Source organism: Ornithorhynchus anatinus, chromosome 2 (assembly GCF_004115215.2).
Source record: "Ornithorhynchus anatinus isolate Pmale09 chromosome 2, mOrnAna1.pri.v4, whole genome shotgun sequence".
NCBI lineage: Eukaryota > Metazoa > Chordata > Mammalia > Monotremata > Ornithorhynchidae > Ornithorhynchus > Ornithorhynchus anatinus.
In genome coordinates, this window is record NC_041729.1 from 40,481,523 (window position 1) to 40,500,611 (window position 19,089).

The 19,089-nt window shown below is 45.0% G+C and overlaps 1 protein-coding gene across 1 annotated transcript in view; it reads left to right on the plus strand.

The window, feature by feature from the left end:
- Positions 1–19,089, plus strand: part of MAD1L1 (mitotic arrest deficient 1 like 1) — a 575,141-nt gene that overhangs the window by 299,734 nt on the left and 256,318 nt on the right. The window contains exon 14 of the mRNA XM_029056371.1: positions 17,386–17,474. Within this exon, the coding sequence (XP_028912204.1) occupies positions 17,386–17,474 (89 nt within the window). The remainder of the gene's footprint in view (positions 1–17,385; positions 17,475–19,089) is intronic.

The following is a 19,089-nucleotide window of genomic DNA, read 5'->3' on the forward strand; positions in this document are numbered from 1 at the left end:
AGTATTTGTCTGCCAAAGGAGAGGGGAAAGAGGTTTTGAATGATAGCTCTTAAAAGGTGATGTTGACATTGAAAAAGGCAATGGAGTCACTTACATAGTGGTCCTTCACACTAAAAGATGCCATTTATATGTTCAGCTGTGATATATTCATGGAGATATCTTTGATCCTCTAATTTCAGTTTGTTGGGGAGTTGCTCAGTCATGTCCTCAGCCTAACTGTTGTATTGGAACCAGTCTTGGGAGAGAGGTGGGATATAGCAGTTTTATTTCTCCACCCCCTAAAATTTCCTTCCTGTTTGTATTGCGCCTTCCCAGTCCCCTATTTGTTGTTCATTAGATGTCACAAGGATGGCTCACATTATGCAAGGCTTCTGTCTCTCTGTCTCTGTCTCTTTCTCTCTCTCACACACACACACACACCCCCGTGTCTGTTTCAAAAGAAGGAATTGCTATATATATATATATATATATAGCACAAATATATAGAGAGTTATATGTACACACACCTATATGCAACTATGTGTTGGTGTGTGTATGTATACACATATAATGAAGCTTGTCCTAAACCTTGCGCTACACTCTAAAAACTTGAAATCAAAAGGATGTTACAGTAATTATGTATGCCAGAGGGGTTTGCTTTTGGATTTTTATCCTCTCAACCCAAACCACTCAAAGCGGGGAAACATACTCCTTGGTCTCCCTGATTTCACTGAGTTGCTAGGGGTTGCAGCATGGCTTAGTGGAAAGAGCCTGGGCTTGGGAGTCAGAGGACATGGGTTCTAATCCCAGCTATGCCATTTGTCTGGTATGTGACTTTGAGACTTCAGTTCTCTGTGCCTCAGTTACCTCATCTGTAAAATGGGGATTAAGATTGAGCCTCAAGTGGGACAACCTTATTACCTTGTAACTACCCCAGAGTTTAGAACAATGCTCTTAACAGATACCATAATTATTATCAATTATTATTATTCTGACTGTTTTCACTCCTTCTGCTGGGTATGTGTGAAAGGGCAAGTGCTCCTTTGCTTCATTGACCTACTGATTTGATCCAGGCATCCCCCGAGATCTAAACTCGCCTTGAAATTTTACCAAGGTGGTGATCTGAGTGGATTTTGGAAGGTTAAAAATTAAGCCATTGAACATTGCCTGGACGGGCGAGAGGAGAACTCCGGAAGAAGTGCCAGATCTTGATGTATCTGTAGAGGCTCGAAGATAGTAAAGAACGGCCCTTTGTTTGACCTTTGCATGAAGAATGAATGGGCTTCCGTCTCCCTTTTGGGGGAATCACTTAATTGAGGCTGACAGGGATTGGTTGTATTACAAGCGCTGTCCTGTCAAGAGGTATTTTATTTCTATGTGAATATTTCATTAACCTCTTAAGCCTTTTTGTATCAAATACCACAGCTGTTAGACTGCAGCCAATTGGTGCTGCCTTCAGTGTTAAATTCAGATTCTGAGATTTCTTTCATCCTCATCCTGTTCCTCCCTCCCTGCTGAGGCTTTTTGCACCAGTCTTTGCTTTAGTCAGTGCTCTGCCTGCCTCTCGATCCCATGGGTGCCTGTCAAGTTTGATGGGACTGAAGCTAAGTTCAGGCCACAGCCCGCAGGTTCTTGAAGTTCTAGAGAAGTGTTTCTCAAACAGTCATCGTTCTAGCTGGCTATGCAGAGCTCTGCATCATGGTTGTTGTTTTTATGGTCAAATCATTTGGGCCAAGATTAAGCTAGTAATGAAAAACTATCAGAAACTCCTGAAGCATTCATGGTATTTGAAAGGACACTTGCTGCCTCTCTGTGTGTTTCACTTTTTATGTCTCCTACTTTGTCTCCCTGTATCTCTCTCCTTGGCTCCACTTGCCTGTTCGTCTGTGAACGTGTGGAAATTCTATGCAGTCAGGGTAACCCCGTGGGAGAAGGACTGTCTTTAGAGGATTGTTTGTTTCTGTCTGCTCCCTCCCTCCCTGATGTCATTTTGGTTGCTTTCATCTCTGCTGCTGCTGAGGTGCCTTGATATGGCTGCATCCACAGTTCCTGGGGATACAGGGCTGGGATGGCATTGAGGTCCCTGCCAACTGCATTGGCTTCTACACTGGCCTTCAGAGTCTCTTTCTGACCCTGAATTCAAGCAGAGGATTCAGAGGTGCCCATTTCCCTCTTCCTCCCACCTCTGCTCCTCTCTCCTCTGTACCTCCTTCCGAGTGCTGCTCTTCCCAGGTAGGTAGTTGGAGCCCTGAAGTTGGGAAGATCACAGGACTATATGGTGAGGGTAAAGGACTCCACTGTCGGGGTTGATAGAGGGAGAGTCATTCCAGACCCCCTTTCGTTCCTCTTTGTTACACCAGAGCAGCTGCCTCGCTTACTCCACCTCTGCCCGTCTGCATTTTCGCTGCCCAAAAGCTCCTAAAAATTTATTTGTTTTTCCCTCACTGTTTCCTGGGGCTCTGCAGGTCACTGAAAATTCTGTGGGCTGATAAATTTTCTTCTCCCTTGCTTGTCTGAAGAATTTAAGGCATCTTAGTGAATGGGGTGAGTATTGAAGGTACCAATGCTGAACCGGGTTCTCAAAGAGGGTAAAACATTTTACCCTGGGCCAAGTGTCTTGGTTGACCTGGTTCCGTTGGCAGAAATCGAAGGTGAGCTAAGCGTTCCACTTCCTCTTTCCACACTTGGCTAACCTGTGTACAAATCAGTGTTTCTCAACAGTGTTACTGTTTGGTCAGGTAACTTGCTACCCTTCGGTGATGGGTAGTTCAGCCTTTTTTATTGTAAGCAGCTTGTCGGGTCCTCTGCAGTCTCTCTGCTTCTATTGCCCTCCTAAGCAGGGCAAAGAGAAAGACTGTGTCATCGTTTTGGTCTTGGTTTGGGTCTCTCTGCTTCCATTACTCTCGTAAGCTGGGCAAGGAGAAGGACAGTGTCACCGTTTCAGTTTTAGTTCCTTTGGCATTTATTCGCTTGTCCGTGAACACCAACAGTTTTCTTTTCCCTTATGGGAAGATGCCAGTATTTCTTGGAAAAGTTGTTTGCCTGAACCTCAGTAGAAGTGGCAGGGCTGAGCCGTGAGGAGCTTGAGAGCTAGAGAACGTGATGATGATGATTGGTCTCTTTTCTTCTTCAGAAGAGATAGGGTGGGCAACTGAGGGCATTAGAACAAGGGACTGTCCTAGATTTCTCATGTGGCCTATTGCCTTTCTCAGGGCCTGAAACTGAACAAAGACTGCTAAAGTTCTCCAAGAATAATTGAGTTGAAAAACCACATCCTCTGATTAGTTTCTAAAGGGAAGGCGACAGAGGGAAGAGGAAGGTGAAGAAACAGAGAGACATGTCTTGCTGTTACCCGATTGGTTGAGCCTCTTGAAAAGGAGTCAGGAATGCCCCAGGTAGAGCTCTAAACTGGTTCCCTGAAAATGAAGCAAATCGAAAGAGAACTAAAGTGCTGCTTCGTGTAGAAAATCATGTCAAGCACACTGTCACATACTCTTGTGCAAATATTTTAAAATAGTGGTATGAACACAATAACTCTAGTTAGATCAAATAGCAATGGCGCCAATAAAATGTTTTGAATCCATTATGAATTATTAGTAATTATGGTTTTGGTTAAGTGCTTACTATGTGCCAAGCACTGTACTAACTGCCAGGGTAGGTACAGGATAATCGAGTTGGACACAGTTTTTGCCCCACATGGGGCTCACAGTTAAGCAGGAGGGAAGAGGATTTAATTCCCATTGAACAGATGGGGGAACTGAGGTCCAGAGAAGCAAAAAATGACCAAGCCAGGATTAGAACCCAGGTTCTCTTGACTCCCAGATCCACGCTCTCTCCAATAAGCCCAACTTTTTATGTGTATCTGGGTAAATATTCACAAGCTTTTAAGCCAAACGATACCTTGTGCTAACATTCTTATGCCAAATTGTGAATAAACATCGGTTGAGATGGGTTTTAATCTTTTAAGGTTGAGGCAAAGAAGAAGACACTAACAGACAATGAAGGTCTTACTTTGCAATCACTGCAAAACATGCTACCATTGAAGAGCATTATAATAGGGGATCTGTAGTGTTCCAGGAATTTAGACAGAGATCGATTGCAGTTAGGCCCACTCAGCTGAAGGGCTACAGAGCTGTGAGATGCAGCCTGACAAGCAAAAGCACCCTTAACTCCTTGAGCAGTGTCCTTGTCTTCATCTACAAGTCGAAGTCAACGCCAAGGTACCCAACCATGATATGCTGGAATGCAGTCCATCGCATCATGAGGTAATGGTCGAAGCAACACAGTGTGGTTGGGAGGAGGTATACGCAAGCAACGAGGCCCAAAACAAAGTTGTAAAGGCATAATGAGGCATAATCTCAAAAACACAATGTGACAGCTAATGATAATAATTGCCGGGAAACAGCAGTAGCAGATAGGACCAGACCAGGTTGTCGCACTCAGAAGAGTAGTTAGTTTCTTGGTTCACACTATGAAGGAAAATCTGCTCTCAAAGATGCATATTTGATTATTACACACATGTGATGTGGGATCAATCAACAGTCTTGCATACGTCTTTTTATTTGCATACCAGGCATTTTTGCATCTTTGAAAATCGGTTATATAATGGAATTCAATCAGGTCCTGCAAAAGACAACATTTTCTTTGACTGTTCCAGCATCCTCTCATGGAGCGTATTTACTGGTCTTGTTCAGAAAACAGGTTTAGGACATATTTTCCACAAAACCATTTTAAGGGTATATGAGTGGGTGGTTTTCCATGCAGGTGGCCGTCTTCAAAAAAATCATTTCATTCATTCATTCAATCGTATTTATTGAGCACTTACTGTGTGCAGAGCACTGTACTAAGTGCTTGGAAAGTACAGTATGGCAACAGATAGAGACAATCCCTACCCAACAACGGGCTCATAGTCTAGAAGAGGGAGACAGACAACAAAACAAAACACGTAGACAGGCATCAATACCATCAAAATAGATAAATAGAATCATAGATATATACACATCATTAATAAAATAGAGTAATAAATATGTACAAATATACGCAAGTGACAGGCCTCCATCCCTTTTCTAACTTCATGGCCCTTACTCTGTCTGGCAGATTGAATATCAGGCTTGACAAAAAGCCTCTCATTAAATATAGGTGGGAAAGCTTTCCCACCCTAGAAATGAGGTACCATGAAGAGATTTGGTTTAAGTATACAGCATGATTTGCGTTATGTTCTTTACTTAGAGCTGTTCCACATCTTCCTCGTCCCCCTGGGGTGGAGACGTGAAGGGGATGAATAAACATCTTGAATAAGCATTTAATGCCTAGAAACCAAACTCACAGTCTAAGCAGAACTCTTTGCAGCAGTCCCACACATCCCAGAGAGGGAGATGAGGGCTCAATGGCCCCTCGTTGACTTGCCTAAAGGATTCCTGTAACTTGTTTTTCACTGGTTTCCTGGAGGGAGGCTTCAAGTTCCACGTGGCAAGCTGTCCTCTCTCCCTACTGGGAAAGATAGAAACTGCCTCATAAGCAGCCTTCTCTGGGGGAAGGGAAGAAATTAGAGATGGGGGTTGGGGGAGGTTGCCTTAGGCGGCCAGTGGTGACAGCCCCTTCTCCCTTGGTACTTTCTTCGTTTGTGGCGAGCGCTCCTAGTAATTACACCTCTTAATTTAGGAGAGCGAGTGGGAGAAAGGAATATAAATTCGTGTATTAACTTTAGAGATTGGAAACGGGGAGAGTGAACCTTCTCTCCAGGAGATTATATTTGGAAATGAAATAGAGTGACATTCGGTATAAACTTGAAAAATTGTTCTCTTTAGCAGCCGCAGGAGTAAAAGGACCATGTGTGGACTGTATTAGTGAGGGATGGAAGTTGAAAAGTTATACATAACCTGTGTATGTATATTAATATTACATAGTATATTGTGGTATTGGTTATGTGCCTACTAAACATTGGGGTGTTTAAACAAGACAGTCAGGTAGAACACAGTCCCTTTTCCTCATGGGCTCTCAATCTAGGAGAGAGAACAGGCATTTCATCCCCATTTTACAACTGAGGAAATCGAGTCCCAGAGATGTCAAGTGACGGAGGTCAAACAGCAGTCAGGTGGCAGAGCCAGAATTAGAATACCGTACTCTGACTCCCGGGCCTATGCCTTATCTACTAGACCATGCTGTGTGTTGTCTCCGTGTAAATATAGTCAGTACTATTAAAAAAAAAAAAAAGCTTTCATTCGGAAGCTGGTTTCTGGAAGAATGCCTAACATTTAAACCCTTTTTTCTCACTGATTAAAAAAAACAACAACTAGAGATTTAGCTCATACATAACATTAGGTGGTACACATAGGAGGATTCTGGGTAGATCTGATCCAATTAGTTCTTGTATTTTAAACATCTATAAATACAGGATTTTTCAATGAAGTGTGAAATAGGTAGTTTTAAAGTGCGACAGTTGTGTATACAATTTTCTTGCTTCTTGTTCTCGTGCCAAACAATAGCAACAAGGATCATTTTCCCCTGAGGGGGAAAAAAGCTAATCCTTGTGCCTTTTGACCTATTGCCTAATGAATTCCCTGGCATATTTTAATGCTACCTCCGAGTGAGAGATGAAGTGTGCGATTCCTCCAGGAAGGTGTTCGGGGCTGAGAAGGGTCTAGCTACAGAGGGAAATAAAAGGTTTGTTATTTACATCACTCTGTTCCATCAGGAGCTTTGGGTGTTTCTTCTTCACAAACCTGTCGAAGTTTCAAGCAACCCAGTAAAAGCTTTCTTGAAATGAGAAGGTTCTTCCTCAGATTTTCAGCCCATGAAAAAAATGAGTGGGCCGAAATAAGTCCCCAGAAGCGGCTCTCCGCAGGCTGAAGGAGTGCTTCCGCTCTCATTAGGAGTAGACTGTAAGCTATATGTGGGCAGGGAATGTGTCTGCTTACTATTATATTGTACTCTCCCAAGCACTTAGTACAGTCCTCTGCACCTAGTACGCGCTCAATAAATACGATTGAATGAATAAATGAATGAAAGAGCCTGTGGGCCAGAGGCCCAATTAAAGTTGGGCCTAGGAACTGTCCAGCAAACCCGGCTTCCCAGCACTTCTGCCCAGAGTGCAGGTGTCAGCTGTGCGGTCCCTTGAAGGCAGTCAGCATTTAGGTCAAAGAAGCATCTTTGAGAGGTGTGCCTGGCCTTTTGTTACAGGTCCCAAAGGAACAGGCAAAGCCCGCTCTCAGAATAATAATAATAATAATAAAGTTAGTATTTGTTAAGCGCTTACTATGTGCCAAGCACTGTTCCAAGCGCTGGAGTAGATGCAGGGTAATCCAGGTTGTCCCATGTGAGTCTTAATCCCCATTTTACAGATGAGGTAACTGAAGCACCGAGAAGTTAAGTGACTTGCCCAAATTCACACAGCTGACAGATGGCAGAGCCAGGATTAGAAACAATGACCCCTGACTCTTAAACCTGTGCTCTTTCCACTGAGCCACGCTGCTAGGTGGAGGGGAAGTTGTTCTCTCTTCTGCTTCTTGAGATTGAAAGGGTGAACAGGAGTCATTCCTTGGTTACTTAATAATTATGAGGAGGGGAAAGAAACTGGGCTCCTTGAATCTTGGATTACAGGAAAAGGAGGGGGCAAGCTGGAAAGCCAATGAGAACCGTTCTGGGCTGTTTCCATCAGGGAGGCCTGCAGGCAGTGTGACTGGAATAATTGATGTCTAGGGTATTTTGTGGTAAACTGGGTATTTCGTGTAAAGATGATCACACAGGTCATGTAATCGCCTCTCTTTTCCATCCAGCCATCTAGCAGCCTGTGCCTTTCTAAACCTGACTTGGTTGAGTTTTTTTTGTCTGTTTAAATATTTATGTATTCAAATAGCTCCTTGAATTGTATTGAGACTCGCAGGTAAATACAACCTCTGGATCCACCTTTTCATGCCAGCTTCATACAACTCTGTTCTTATTTAGCCTGGGTGAATTTTCACTCGCATTAGTCCTTTGTTGAGTAAACAGTAGATTTTTTTTTTAATGGTTTCACTATTTCCTTTACAGCTCCAGTGCACTCTCACTTGCAATTAACCATGTAGTCCAGGTTGTTAGCTTTACTATAAGGCTACATCAGGAACATGAAACTTGGGGTCGCAAGGCTTCCATTCCCAATGGGAAGCTCCTGAACGCATTTTCACATCTCTTGAATACAAACCGGGACCAGTAACTCTGGCTGGCTATTTTTGGGGTCCAAATTAGCATTTATTGTAAACAGGGCATACACAACCTCTTATCTGTACCTGCCTCTCTTAATGGTTCTGCATTTAATCAGATTTAACAGTGCAGCCGGGTAAATTTAATTTTAAAGCTTCTTGCTACCTTTCTCCACCCTCACAACCTAGACAACCTGCAAGTCGGTTATTTATGCTTTCTCCATGGGTGTGGGGTGGTTTGGCTCTTTAATCCACAGACCTCCTTGACTCACGTAGTCTGAACGTTAGTCCTCAAGATAGAGGAGAGAACTTGCATCAGCCCAGTCCTTGCTGAAATGGAATCCAGCAAGGTCTATGCTGGCTCCTTCAGCTGAGGTCATCATCCAGCATGTGCTCAAAATGAGGTTGTAGAAGGCGAGGGGATCCTGGAGAGTAAGATCCATCCGAGCAGGGCTCCCTTTCATCTCCCTGATAGTGCAGTAGGAGGTCCAAGCCCGGATTGGTGCTCAGAGAGCGGAAGCTACACCGATTATATGAGAAAAACCAAGGGCATGAGGGGGCTGAGGGGGAAGGGGAAAGGAAAGGGAGGTTGAACCCAGAATTGGAGATGGGAGTTGGGGTGAGTAAGAGAAGTTAGGAGAGGGATAAGGGATACAAGAAAGAGGACCAGTAAAAGGGGGAGGGAGAATTGAGATACGAGAAAGAGGGGAATCAAGGAGAAAACAAAAATGTATAGAGGTGAAGAATATAGGAAAGTGCTTGCCCATGATCCTATAGGAATCGGTTCTGTGGTAGGTCTGATACCTCTTACAGTGGTGGAAGGAGGATAAAGGACTCTGAAAGAGGCAGTACGATGTGAGGGTAGAATAAATAGGCCAGAGATGAGGGTGGCTTGGAGCAAGCAGCGGACTTTTTGTCTTGTCTTCTGTGGTCCTTCATCTTCCTTCCTTTCTCTGGTTCCTTCATGGCTCCATTTTTCCAGTCCATCGTCTAGAGAATTTAGGAAAGTTATGAAGTATCAGAGTTCTAAAGTGGAAAAAGTGCTACTGAATTTTGAATATCCCAGGCCTGAGTGGCGAGAAGGATGGATCCACAATCTTCCATAGTTTCCATTTATTCTTGCCCTTGTCTTTTTGCATTGTTGTTCTGTTTTTGTCGTTTCACCTTTTCTCTGTGTCTGTTGCCATCATCCACCTACCTAATTCCTAGATAGTGAGCATCTTGAGGGCCAGGGACCATGTCTAATTGTCATCTGTGTACTCTTTTCCCAATGCTTAATACAGTGCTTTTTTCGCAGTAGGTGCTTAATAGATAACTGTTACTAGTTACTGCAGATGGACTAGAGGAAAAGGTGACTTTGCAAACTTAGACATAGACCACTGAGAATAGCCTGAAGTGGAAACAGAAAGAGACAACATGTAGAGCCCTGCAATGATGGGGCTATGTGCTGGGCCCATTGTCTTGCAGAAGGGGTTGGGCTGGATTTCCCTGAAAATCTGGCTTGGATGTCCTACTCTGCCATTATATCCATCTTTCTCCATTGTTAGGGGAATGGGGTGGGGCGGGAGGAGAGAAAATCCACTGCATGGCAACTTGGCTATGCTCATGTGTATCTGATGAGGCTGCACATATGCAAAGTGCTTGTATATGGGTGTCAGAGGGCCCCTGAACTACAGCTAGACTGGGTTTGGACTCAGGTATTTTGGAGTTTTCTCCCCATGGGTAGTAAGGAACCAGAGCCAGATTGAGGTGGAATTAGGCATGGGAAGCCTGTCCCAAGCTAGGTACAGACAACAAAAATACCTTGTGGGAACTGTAGGGTGGGAAAACCGAACTAACATTGCAAATTGCCCAGTCGAAGTGATTGCTAGTCTAGTAGATGGAGCTCGAGGCTGAGGCCTAGGCCAAGCTCTCCGCTGTCCATCATCCTGTGGTTACAGCATTCTGATGGTGGTAATTCAGGCCCTTCCAGGGGACTAGTAGAGAGTACACCCTGGTAGTATTATACTGTGGTTTTGTGGAGGTGATTTCACTCTCTCAGACCTCAAGGATCCACAGAGCTCCCTAAAAGAGCCAATTTTCCAGTTACCCACCTTGGGCCTGAAAGCGTTAATTCTCGGCAAAATGTGAGCAATAAACTTTTCTGGAAGTTCCCCTTCCTTCCCTATCCCTGCTCTTCCTAATGCTCTCACTGTTTGCAAATCTCCCTGCCTTCTATCTCTCTCACTCCAGTCCAAAAGTCACTCTACTGCCCAGATTATTATTCTAAAAAAAGTTCAGTCCACGTCACCCCCCTTTTCCAAAACCTGCAATAGTTGTCCATCCACCTCTTTACCATCAACTTTAAGGCAATCAGTTAGCTCTCCCGCTCCTACTTATCTTGCTGGTCTCCTACTACAACCCAACCCATTTATTTCACTCCTCTAACACCAACGTATTCTCTGTTCTTCGATCTCGTCTGTCTTGCCACCGAACCTTTGCCCATGTCCTCCTTCAGGTCCGGAACTCTCTCCCCCTTTATATCTGACAGTCCATCACAATCCCCACCTTCAAAATCCTCCTAAAATCACATCTCCTCCAGGAGTCCTTCGCTGACTAAGCCCTGGTTTCCCCTTCCACCCTCGTCGTCCCTCGTCTCCCCTATACTTGGCTGTGAACTTCTGAAGTACTGTGATATCCCAGCCCCGCAACACTATACTCTACTACTTTCCCTATCTGTACTTTATTTTAATGTCCCTCTGCTGAGAGACTGTAAGCTCCTTAGGAGCAGGGATCATGTATACCCACTCTTAAGTGCTCTGTGATTTCTAATCACTGATTACCAGTAATTGATGGATTGAAAGACTGATCATCTTTCTGCCTGCTCCGGTAGAATGTGAGCTCCTGGAAGCTAGTTAAAGTGAGGTTTGCTACAGTTATACTTTCCCAAGCATAAGCAGTTTGCTGTCAGTAGATGTTCAATAAATATCATTGATGATGATGGTGATAACAGTGAGCGAGATGAACTGTCAGTTCAGGGATTTTACAGCACAGGGTAGGAGTTTACCACCTCTGTTTTCAGAGTATACTTGTCTAAATTGAGTTTATCAGCACAAATTATCATGATCCTAATTTCCATTTCTGATGGAGTCAACTGAGTTGCAGAGGGGGATGTAACGGGGATGTGCTCTTAAGCATATCAAGATAGACATCAACCTGCTATTAAGGCTATCACAGTACCCCTGTGATTAACTTGTCTGTCCTAAGTGGAATGGGAAAATAAGGGCTTCCACCGTGATTATCTTTCCAAAGCTTCCTCCTGTAGTAAACAGCCCCCAGTTCAAAAATCCCTGCTTTTCCCCCCACCGAGGAAGATGGTGATTTATCTGGGCATGTCAGTGAGCAGGTGGCAGTGGGACTCAAGGCTGAATGTGCTGAATGGGTGATAGATTATGTGTTTACCAGCCCTCCATCTTTAAATGCCATCCCTGCACAACCACCAAAAAGCCGCCCAGAATCTAATAACTAACATCAACCCAACCTTCAGCAGAGATTGAAAACGGGGTCTGTAATGAATGTTTCACTGATACGAGCAGGTTGAAATTGAGGTAAACTACCAGTCTCTGGTTCCTCAGCTCACATCCCATGGAATTATCTAGAGAGCCTGTTTTCCAGCTTTATCCCGGCCATCTACGCTAGGCCAAGCAAGGGAGGAAGATAAGCTCAGTAATCTGAAAATTGAAGGAAGCATTTCACATCTGTGATAATCCTGCTGGCCTGCTAATATGCATTAATGTTTTTCCAGCCGGATGGCACAAGGTGAACATTTACTTGGTTTCCTTTGGCTTAACAGAATCAGGGCAGATTTTTGCAGGTAACAAACATGTAGAGGCGTGAGGTGGCAGCCCTGATTTTTTTTTCCCCCCAAGAATCTCTGGGGCCCCCAGCTCATTCTTTCAAAAGATAAATGAAAGTCATCTTTTTCGCATTTCTGTTCATTCATTCATTCAATAGTATTTATTGAGCGCTTACTACGTGCAGAGCACTGTACTAAGCGCTTGGAATGTACAAATCGGTATCAGATAGAGACGGTCCCTGCCCTTTGACGGGTTTACAGTTTCCCGGGGCAGCACCCCCTATTCCCGAGACTCTGCCTATTCCAGCAGGTGCATAAAAGCGCGTTATCTGGGGACGAGACTGACATGTGTGGGGGCAGAGGGCCTAGGACCTAGAGGCTGAGCTATTTTGAGGGGTTTTTAAAATTTGTTTTTGTTTGGTTTTGTTTTGTGGCCCGGTGGGGAAGGAGGGCCCTAGGGTGCAGGGAGGGGATGTGGCATCTGAGAAGCGGGAATCTAAGGCTCCTGTTGTGGAGGCTCTGAGCCAACCGGAGCTCTGGGATCCGGGAACGAGGATGCCTGGGTCATGCGTGGCCCCGGGCCCGCTAAGCAGCGCGGCTCAGTGGAAAGAGCACGGGCTTTGGAGTCAGAGATCATGGGTTCGAATCCCAGCTCTGCCACTTGTCAGCTGTGTGACTTTGCGCAAGTCACTTCACTTCTCGGTGCCTCAGTTACCTCATCTGTAAAATGGGCATTAAGACTGTGAGCCCCACGTGGGATAACCTGATTCCCTTGTGTCTACCCCAGCGCTTAGAACAGTGCTCTGCACATAGTAAGCACTTAACAAATACCAACATGATTATTATTATTATTAATCGGGGGAGACGGACAGACAAGAACAATAGCAATAAATACCTGCAGTTATGTCTTAAAGGATTTCACGAATACTTTATGTCGGGGGGAAAAAGGCAGTTCCCCGGTATACTCTCTTCTCCCTCAGCCACCATCTTCAGCCGCACCCTTGCAAACACTCAGCATCCTGTCGGTTGCAGAGCCTGTTTCTTTCTGAGCTTCCTATGGGGCAAGACCTCTGGGAAGTCCGACCAGAAGCAGCTGAAATGAATAATAGAAATCACCACTGACACTGCCATCTTGCCTCCCCAAATCAGTTTGGGGCGTTCTCCTCTATGTATTATGATAATGATAGATTATAATCTCTCTAAGGTCACCCATGACCTCCTTCTTGCCAAATCCAATGGCTCCTACTCCATTCTAATCCTCCTTGACCTCTCTGCTGCCTTTGACACCGTCGGCCATCCCCTCCTCCTCCATACCTTATCTCACCTTGGCTTCACGGACTCCGTCCTCTCCTGGTTCTCCTCTTACCTCTCTGGCCGGTCATTCTCGGTCTCCTTCGCTGGAGCCTCTTCCCCCTCCCATCCTTTAACTGTTGGAGTTCCTCAAGGGTCAGTTCTCGGCCCTCTTCTGTTCTCCATTTACACTCACTCCCTCGGTGAACTCATTCGCTGTCACGGCTTCGACTACCATCTCTACGCAGATGACACGCAGATCTACATCTCCGCCCCTGTCCTCTCCCCCTCCCTTGAGGCTCGCATCTCCTCCTGCCTCCGGGACGTCTCCACCTGGATGTCGGCCCGCCACCTAAAACTCAACATGAGCAAGACTGAGCTCCTCATCTTCCCTCCCAAACCCGGTCCTCTCCCAGACTTCTCTATCACCGTGGATGGCACGACCATCCTTCCCGTCTCTTGGGCCCGCGATCTCAGTGTCATCCTTGACTCGTCTCTCTCGTTCACCCCACACATCCTATCCATTACCGAGACCTGCCGGTTTCACCTCTACAATATCGCCAAGATCCGCCCTTTCCTCTCCACCCAGACGGCTACCTTACTGCTACGGGCTCTCGTTATATTCCGGCTAGACTACTGTGTCAGCCTTCTCTCTGACCTCCCTTCCTCCTCTCTGGCCCCGCTCCAGTCTATTCTTCACTCCGCTGCCCGGCTCATCTTCCTGCAGAAACGATCTGGGCACGTCACTCCCCTTCTTAACCAACTCCAGTGGTTGCCTATCGACCTCCACTCCAAACAAAAACTCCTCACTCTAGGCTTTGAGGCTCTCCATCACCTTGCCCCTTCCTACCTCTCCTCCCTTCTCTCTTTCTACCACCCACCCCGCACGCTCCGCTCCTCCTCCGCCCACCTCCTCACCGTCCCTCGGTCTCGCCTATCCCGCCGTCGACCCCCGGGTCGCGTCCTCCCGCGGTCCCGGAACGCCCTCCCTCCTCACCTCCGCCAAACTGATTCTCTTCCCCTCTTCAAAACTCTACTTAAAACTCACCTTCTCCAAGAGGCCTTCCCAGACAGAGCTCCCTTCTCCCTCTACTCCCTCTACCACCCCCCCTTCACCTCTCTGCAGCTAAACCCTCTTTTCCCCCTTTCCCTCTGCTCCTCCCCCTCTCCCTTCCCATCCCCTCAGCACTGTACTCGTCCGCTCAACTGTATATATTTCCATTACCCTATTTATTTTGTTAATGAATTGTACATCGCCTCGATTCTATTTAGTTGCCATTGTTCTTGTCTGTCCGTCTCCCCTGATTAGACTGTAAGCCCATCAAACGGCAGGGACCGTCTCTATCTGTTGCCGACTTGTTCATCCCAAGCGCTTAGTACAGTGCTCTGCACATAGTAAGCGCTCAATAAATACTATTGAATGAATGTATGATTATTGAAGAACCTTAGGTTATAGTTATTGTTGATTCAATGGGAATTATTGGGCTGGGGGTGAGTGGTTTGAATATCCTTCCGTGACTTTTTTTTGAGACGAATTTCTTCATTGTTATGTCCAGTAGTAGAAGCCTTCACACCCATGTCACACATTGCTCCTTGATTGTGTGCTTTTGCAAACTTAGAGTTTTTAATACAGAGTACTGTAATAGTTGTAGTCTCAGTGTTGTTTTTAAGAGATTACTTAATGTAATGCCGTGCATTGAATTGATAGCTTGGGAAGTACAAGACTAGTTTGCTGACAACAGGCAGCTTTCACTCTACTAAAGTGAGGCAGGGGCTGGAAAGCATGTTTACACAACCATTTCTTCCTAATAATAATAATAATAATAATGTTGGTATTTGTTAAGCGCTTACTATGTGCAGAGCACTGTTCTAAGCGCTGGGGTAGATACAAGGTAATCACGTTGTCCCACGTGAGGCTCACGGTCTTCATCCCCATTTTACAGATGAAGTTACTGAGGCCCAGAGAAGTTAAGTGACTTGCCCACAGTCACACAGCTGACAAGTGGCAGAGTCGGCATTCGAACCCATGACCTCTGACTCCCAAGCCCGGGCTCTTTCCCCTCAGCCACGCTGCTTCTCTATTGAATCTACTGGCCACCATCCTGAGGGTTGTGTTATATCAGAATAGGCCTCTCTGTGGGGAAGACCATTTCCTAATTCTTCCATCCTGTTATAGCCAAGTTAAGAAGAGATATGTAACGTCATATAGCGGACACATAACAGTAACAGAAAAACAACCAAAAATGGATGAGATCAAACAGTTCGATTTCCAGCTGACATCATCATTCACTCCACTAGGATTAATACAATCAATAAGAACCTCCTACCTTCTAAGAATCACCTGAAGGTGAAATCAAAGCTTTCCCTTGCATCAGTTGCCTTTTCAAAATTAGGAGATGAGTTTGGAGAAGTAGGTTAGCTTAGTGAAAAGAGCATGGTCCCAGGAGTCAGAGGACCTGAGTTCTAATCCCAGATCTGCCATATCATAATGTAACGGCACATGCCGTCGAGTTGCCCAGATTCCGGAAAAGGAAGCAGACCACGCCAGTCAGGCTTAGTGAGATCTATATAAAAGTGGTTTATTTGGGGAAGTTACTTAAGGGACAGCCCTGGGTGGCGGCAGGGCACAGGAGACACCCCACTCCCCGCCTAAGTAGAGCCACCCCTTTATATGCCACGTGACATCACTACAAAAGCAAAACAGCTTCGATAAGGTGTTTACCAGCTCGATCTGCGCATGTCCAGGGCGCATACCATAACCGTGAAAAAACAGCCTCGGCCTTGAAACTCTGGCAGGTCAGAGCAGGGGCACAACATCCCCTACAATAATAATTAATAATAACGATGGTATTTGTTAAGCTCTTACTTTGTGCCAAGCACTGTTCTAAGCATTGGGGAAGATACAAGGTAATCAGATGCTCACAGTCTTAATCCCCATTTTACAAATGAGGTAACTGAGTTACAGAGAAGTTAAGTGACTTGCCCAAAGTCACACAGCTGACAAGTGGCGGAGCTGGGCTTAGAACCCACACCTCTGACTCCCAAGCCCGTGCTCTTTCCACTGAGCCAGACTACGTCTCCGTATTCTCCATATGCCTGTTGTCTGATTTTAGGCACTGCTTGCCACAGAGTAAGCATTTTACCGGTGCCAATGTCATCATTATTATTGTTGTTATTGTGGTTTGGAGAGTTGAGGAAGAGCTTGAGCCAAATAGAAATGAAAATCTTTTAACCAGCAAAGTTTGCTGTAAGGTTCAGGGATTTTCAGTATATTTGATACTAAGGGATTTGTCTTTTCATTTTCTGTTCACAGTAAGTGCTTATCTTGGTTCTTTATTTGTGGATATTGAAGGTAATTCCTTATCATCAGAACTGGTGGATGAACTTGTATGTTTTGGTCCTGAGTAGCTTTTGAAGTGGTTGTTTCTTCACTTCAGCAGCAAAACTCCCCCTTCATGTATGCCGGACCGCTGCTCTCCCGACCTTTAAAGCCTTATTAAAATTACATCTCATCCAAGAGGCCTTTCCTGACTCAGCCCTCATTTCCACTACTCCCTTCTGTGTCGCCTATACACTTGGATCTGTACCCTTTAGGCACTTGATATTCACCATGCCTTCAGCCCCGTAGCAGTTACACATCTGTAATTGATTTTAATGTTCACCTCCCCCTCTAGACTGTAAGCTGCAGCATGGCTCAGTGGAAAGAGCAAGGGCTTAGGAGTCAGAGGTCATGGGTTTGAATGCCGACGCCGCCATCTGTCAGCTGTGTGACTTCGGGCAAGTCACTTGACTTCTCGGTGCCTCAGTTACCTCATCTGTAAAATGGGGATTAAGACTGTGAGCCTCACGTGGGACAACCTGATTACCCTGTGTCTACCCCAGTGCTTAGAACAGTGCTCAGCACATAGTAAGCGCTTAACAAATACCAACATTATTATTAAGCTCCCTAAGGGTAGGGAATGTGTCTACCAACTCATATTAAACTCTCCCAAGCCCCAAGTACAGTTGTCTGCCTTTGGTAAATTCTCAATAAGTATGATTGATAGATTGGTTGTTTGAAATATCACCTCTACTGATCTGTCCTCCTTTATCTTTTTTGCACAGCTGGAGGTAGAGCTGAAGATCCTAAAGTCTCAGATGAGCACCACCAGCCAGAGTGTCTTCGTTTCCAGTGAGGAGGTGAACGCTCTCAGGTAAGGAAGATGATCAAACATTCCATTACTTGTGGTTATTTGACTGAGTTGTAGAGAACGAAAGGGTGGAGTAGGAATCCTTGATCCTTCTCAAATATAACCCCGTTTCTTATTTTTGATCCATTTCCCATAGAGCCTTCCCTATAACAAACAGTGAGGAAATAACCCCTAGTTCTTTTGGCAAATAGTGGCTTTCCTGACCTTTATTTTCTAGTTTGCTCACTAATTCACTTCACTTTCATTCATTCATTCATTCAATAGTATTTATTGAGCGCTTACTATGTGCACAGCACTGTACTAAGCGCTTGGAATGAACAAGTCGGCAACAGATAGAGACAGTCCCTGCTGTTTGATGGGCTTACAGTCTAATCGGGGGAGATGGACAGACAAGAACAATGGAAATAAATAGAGTCAAGGGGAAGAACATCTCATAAAAACAATGGCAACTAAATAGAATCAAGGCGATCTACATTTCATTAACAAAATAAATAGGGTAATGGAAATATATACAGTTGAGCGGGCGAGTACAGTGCTGAGGGGATGGGAAGGGAGAGGGGGAGGAGCAGAGGGAAAGGGGGAAAAGAGGGTTTTCCCATTAGTGTCTGGAAGCTTTAGTTTCACCATTAGTTTCACCATTAGTGTCACCATTAGTGTCTGGAAGCTTTTCAGATATCCTCCCCTCTGCTGCCTCTTTAATCATGTATTCCATTCATTTAACACCAGCCCTGCAGGATAGCTTTGTTGGGATGGTTTGTGATTTTCACTGGGTCATTTCTTAGGCCTTCACTTCTGATTCCCTGCAAAGCCATGCAGAAAAGAGCAAGCTGGAATACTTATTTTGTAGAGCCTTCCACTGGGACTCCAAGATGCTACCAGCAAAAGAGAAACAAGAAAAATAACTCTTCTCCTTCCCGGGCTCCCCTCATCCCCCAGTCTGGTGTACTGCTTCACTAGGCAACTGAGGGATCTTTGTGAGTCAGTGAGAGATTTGTTGAAAGAGGTTGCAAAATACCATTTGAGCAGCTGATAGCAAAGTACTTACAAAGACTACAGCAAAATCAGATGACCTCCTCATCTGTGTACTGGGGACCTACAGTTTCTCTTTTGACGTGGGTTAAAGGGTATCAGGCTAGGAAGTTTATTCCAAGCAATTTCTTATTCCTTCCCCCACCATCTTCTTCGACTCATGAGGTGCTGCTGTTTTTGTGGTTACTTTGGGAAAAGTTTTCCAGTCCCTTATAGCGGAGTTGAAACTTATGAGAGTGTGAAAATTTTTGTCTGAATTTTCTCCTAAACATTTTAAATGCATTTTTGAGATTTGATTGCTTTCTGTTGACTTACAAGGAGTTGGTGATGCCTTGGATTTTTAACGATTCAAACACCTTTACATATAATATCTCCTTTTATCTGCACAACAACATGACCTAGTGGAAAGAGCACAGGCCTGGGAATCAGAGGACCTGAGTTCTAATCTTTGCTTTGCCATTAACTTGCTGTCTGACTTTGGGCAAATCATATCACTTTTCTGTGCCCCAGTTTCCTCATCTGCAGAATAGGGATTCAATACTTCATCTTCCTCCTACTTAGAACATGAGCTCTTTATGGAACCTGATTA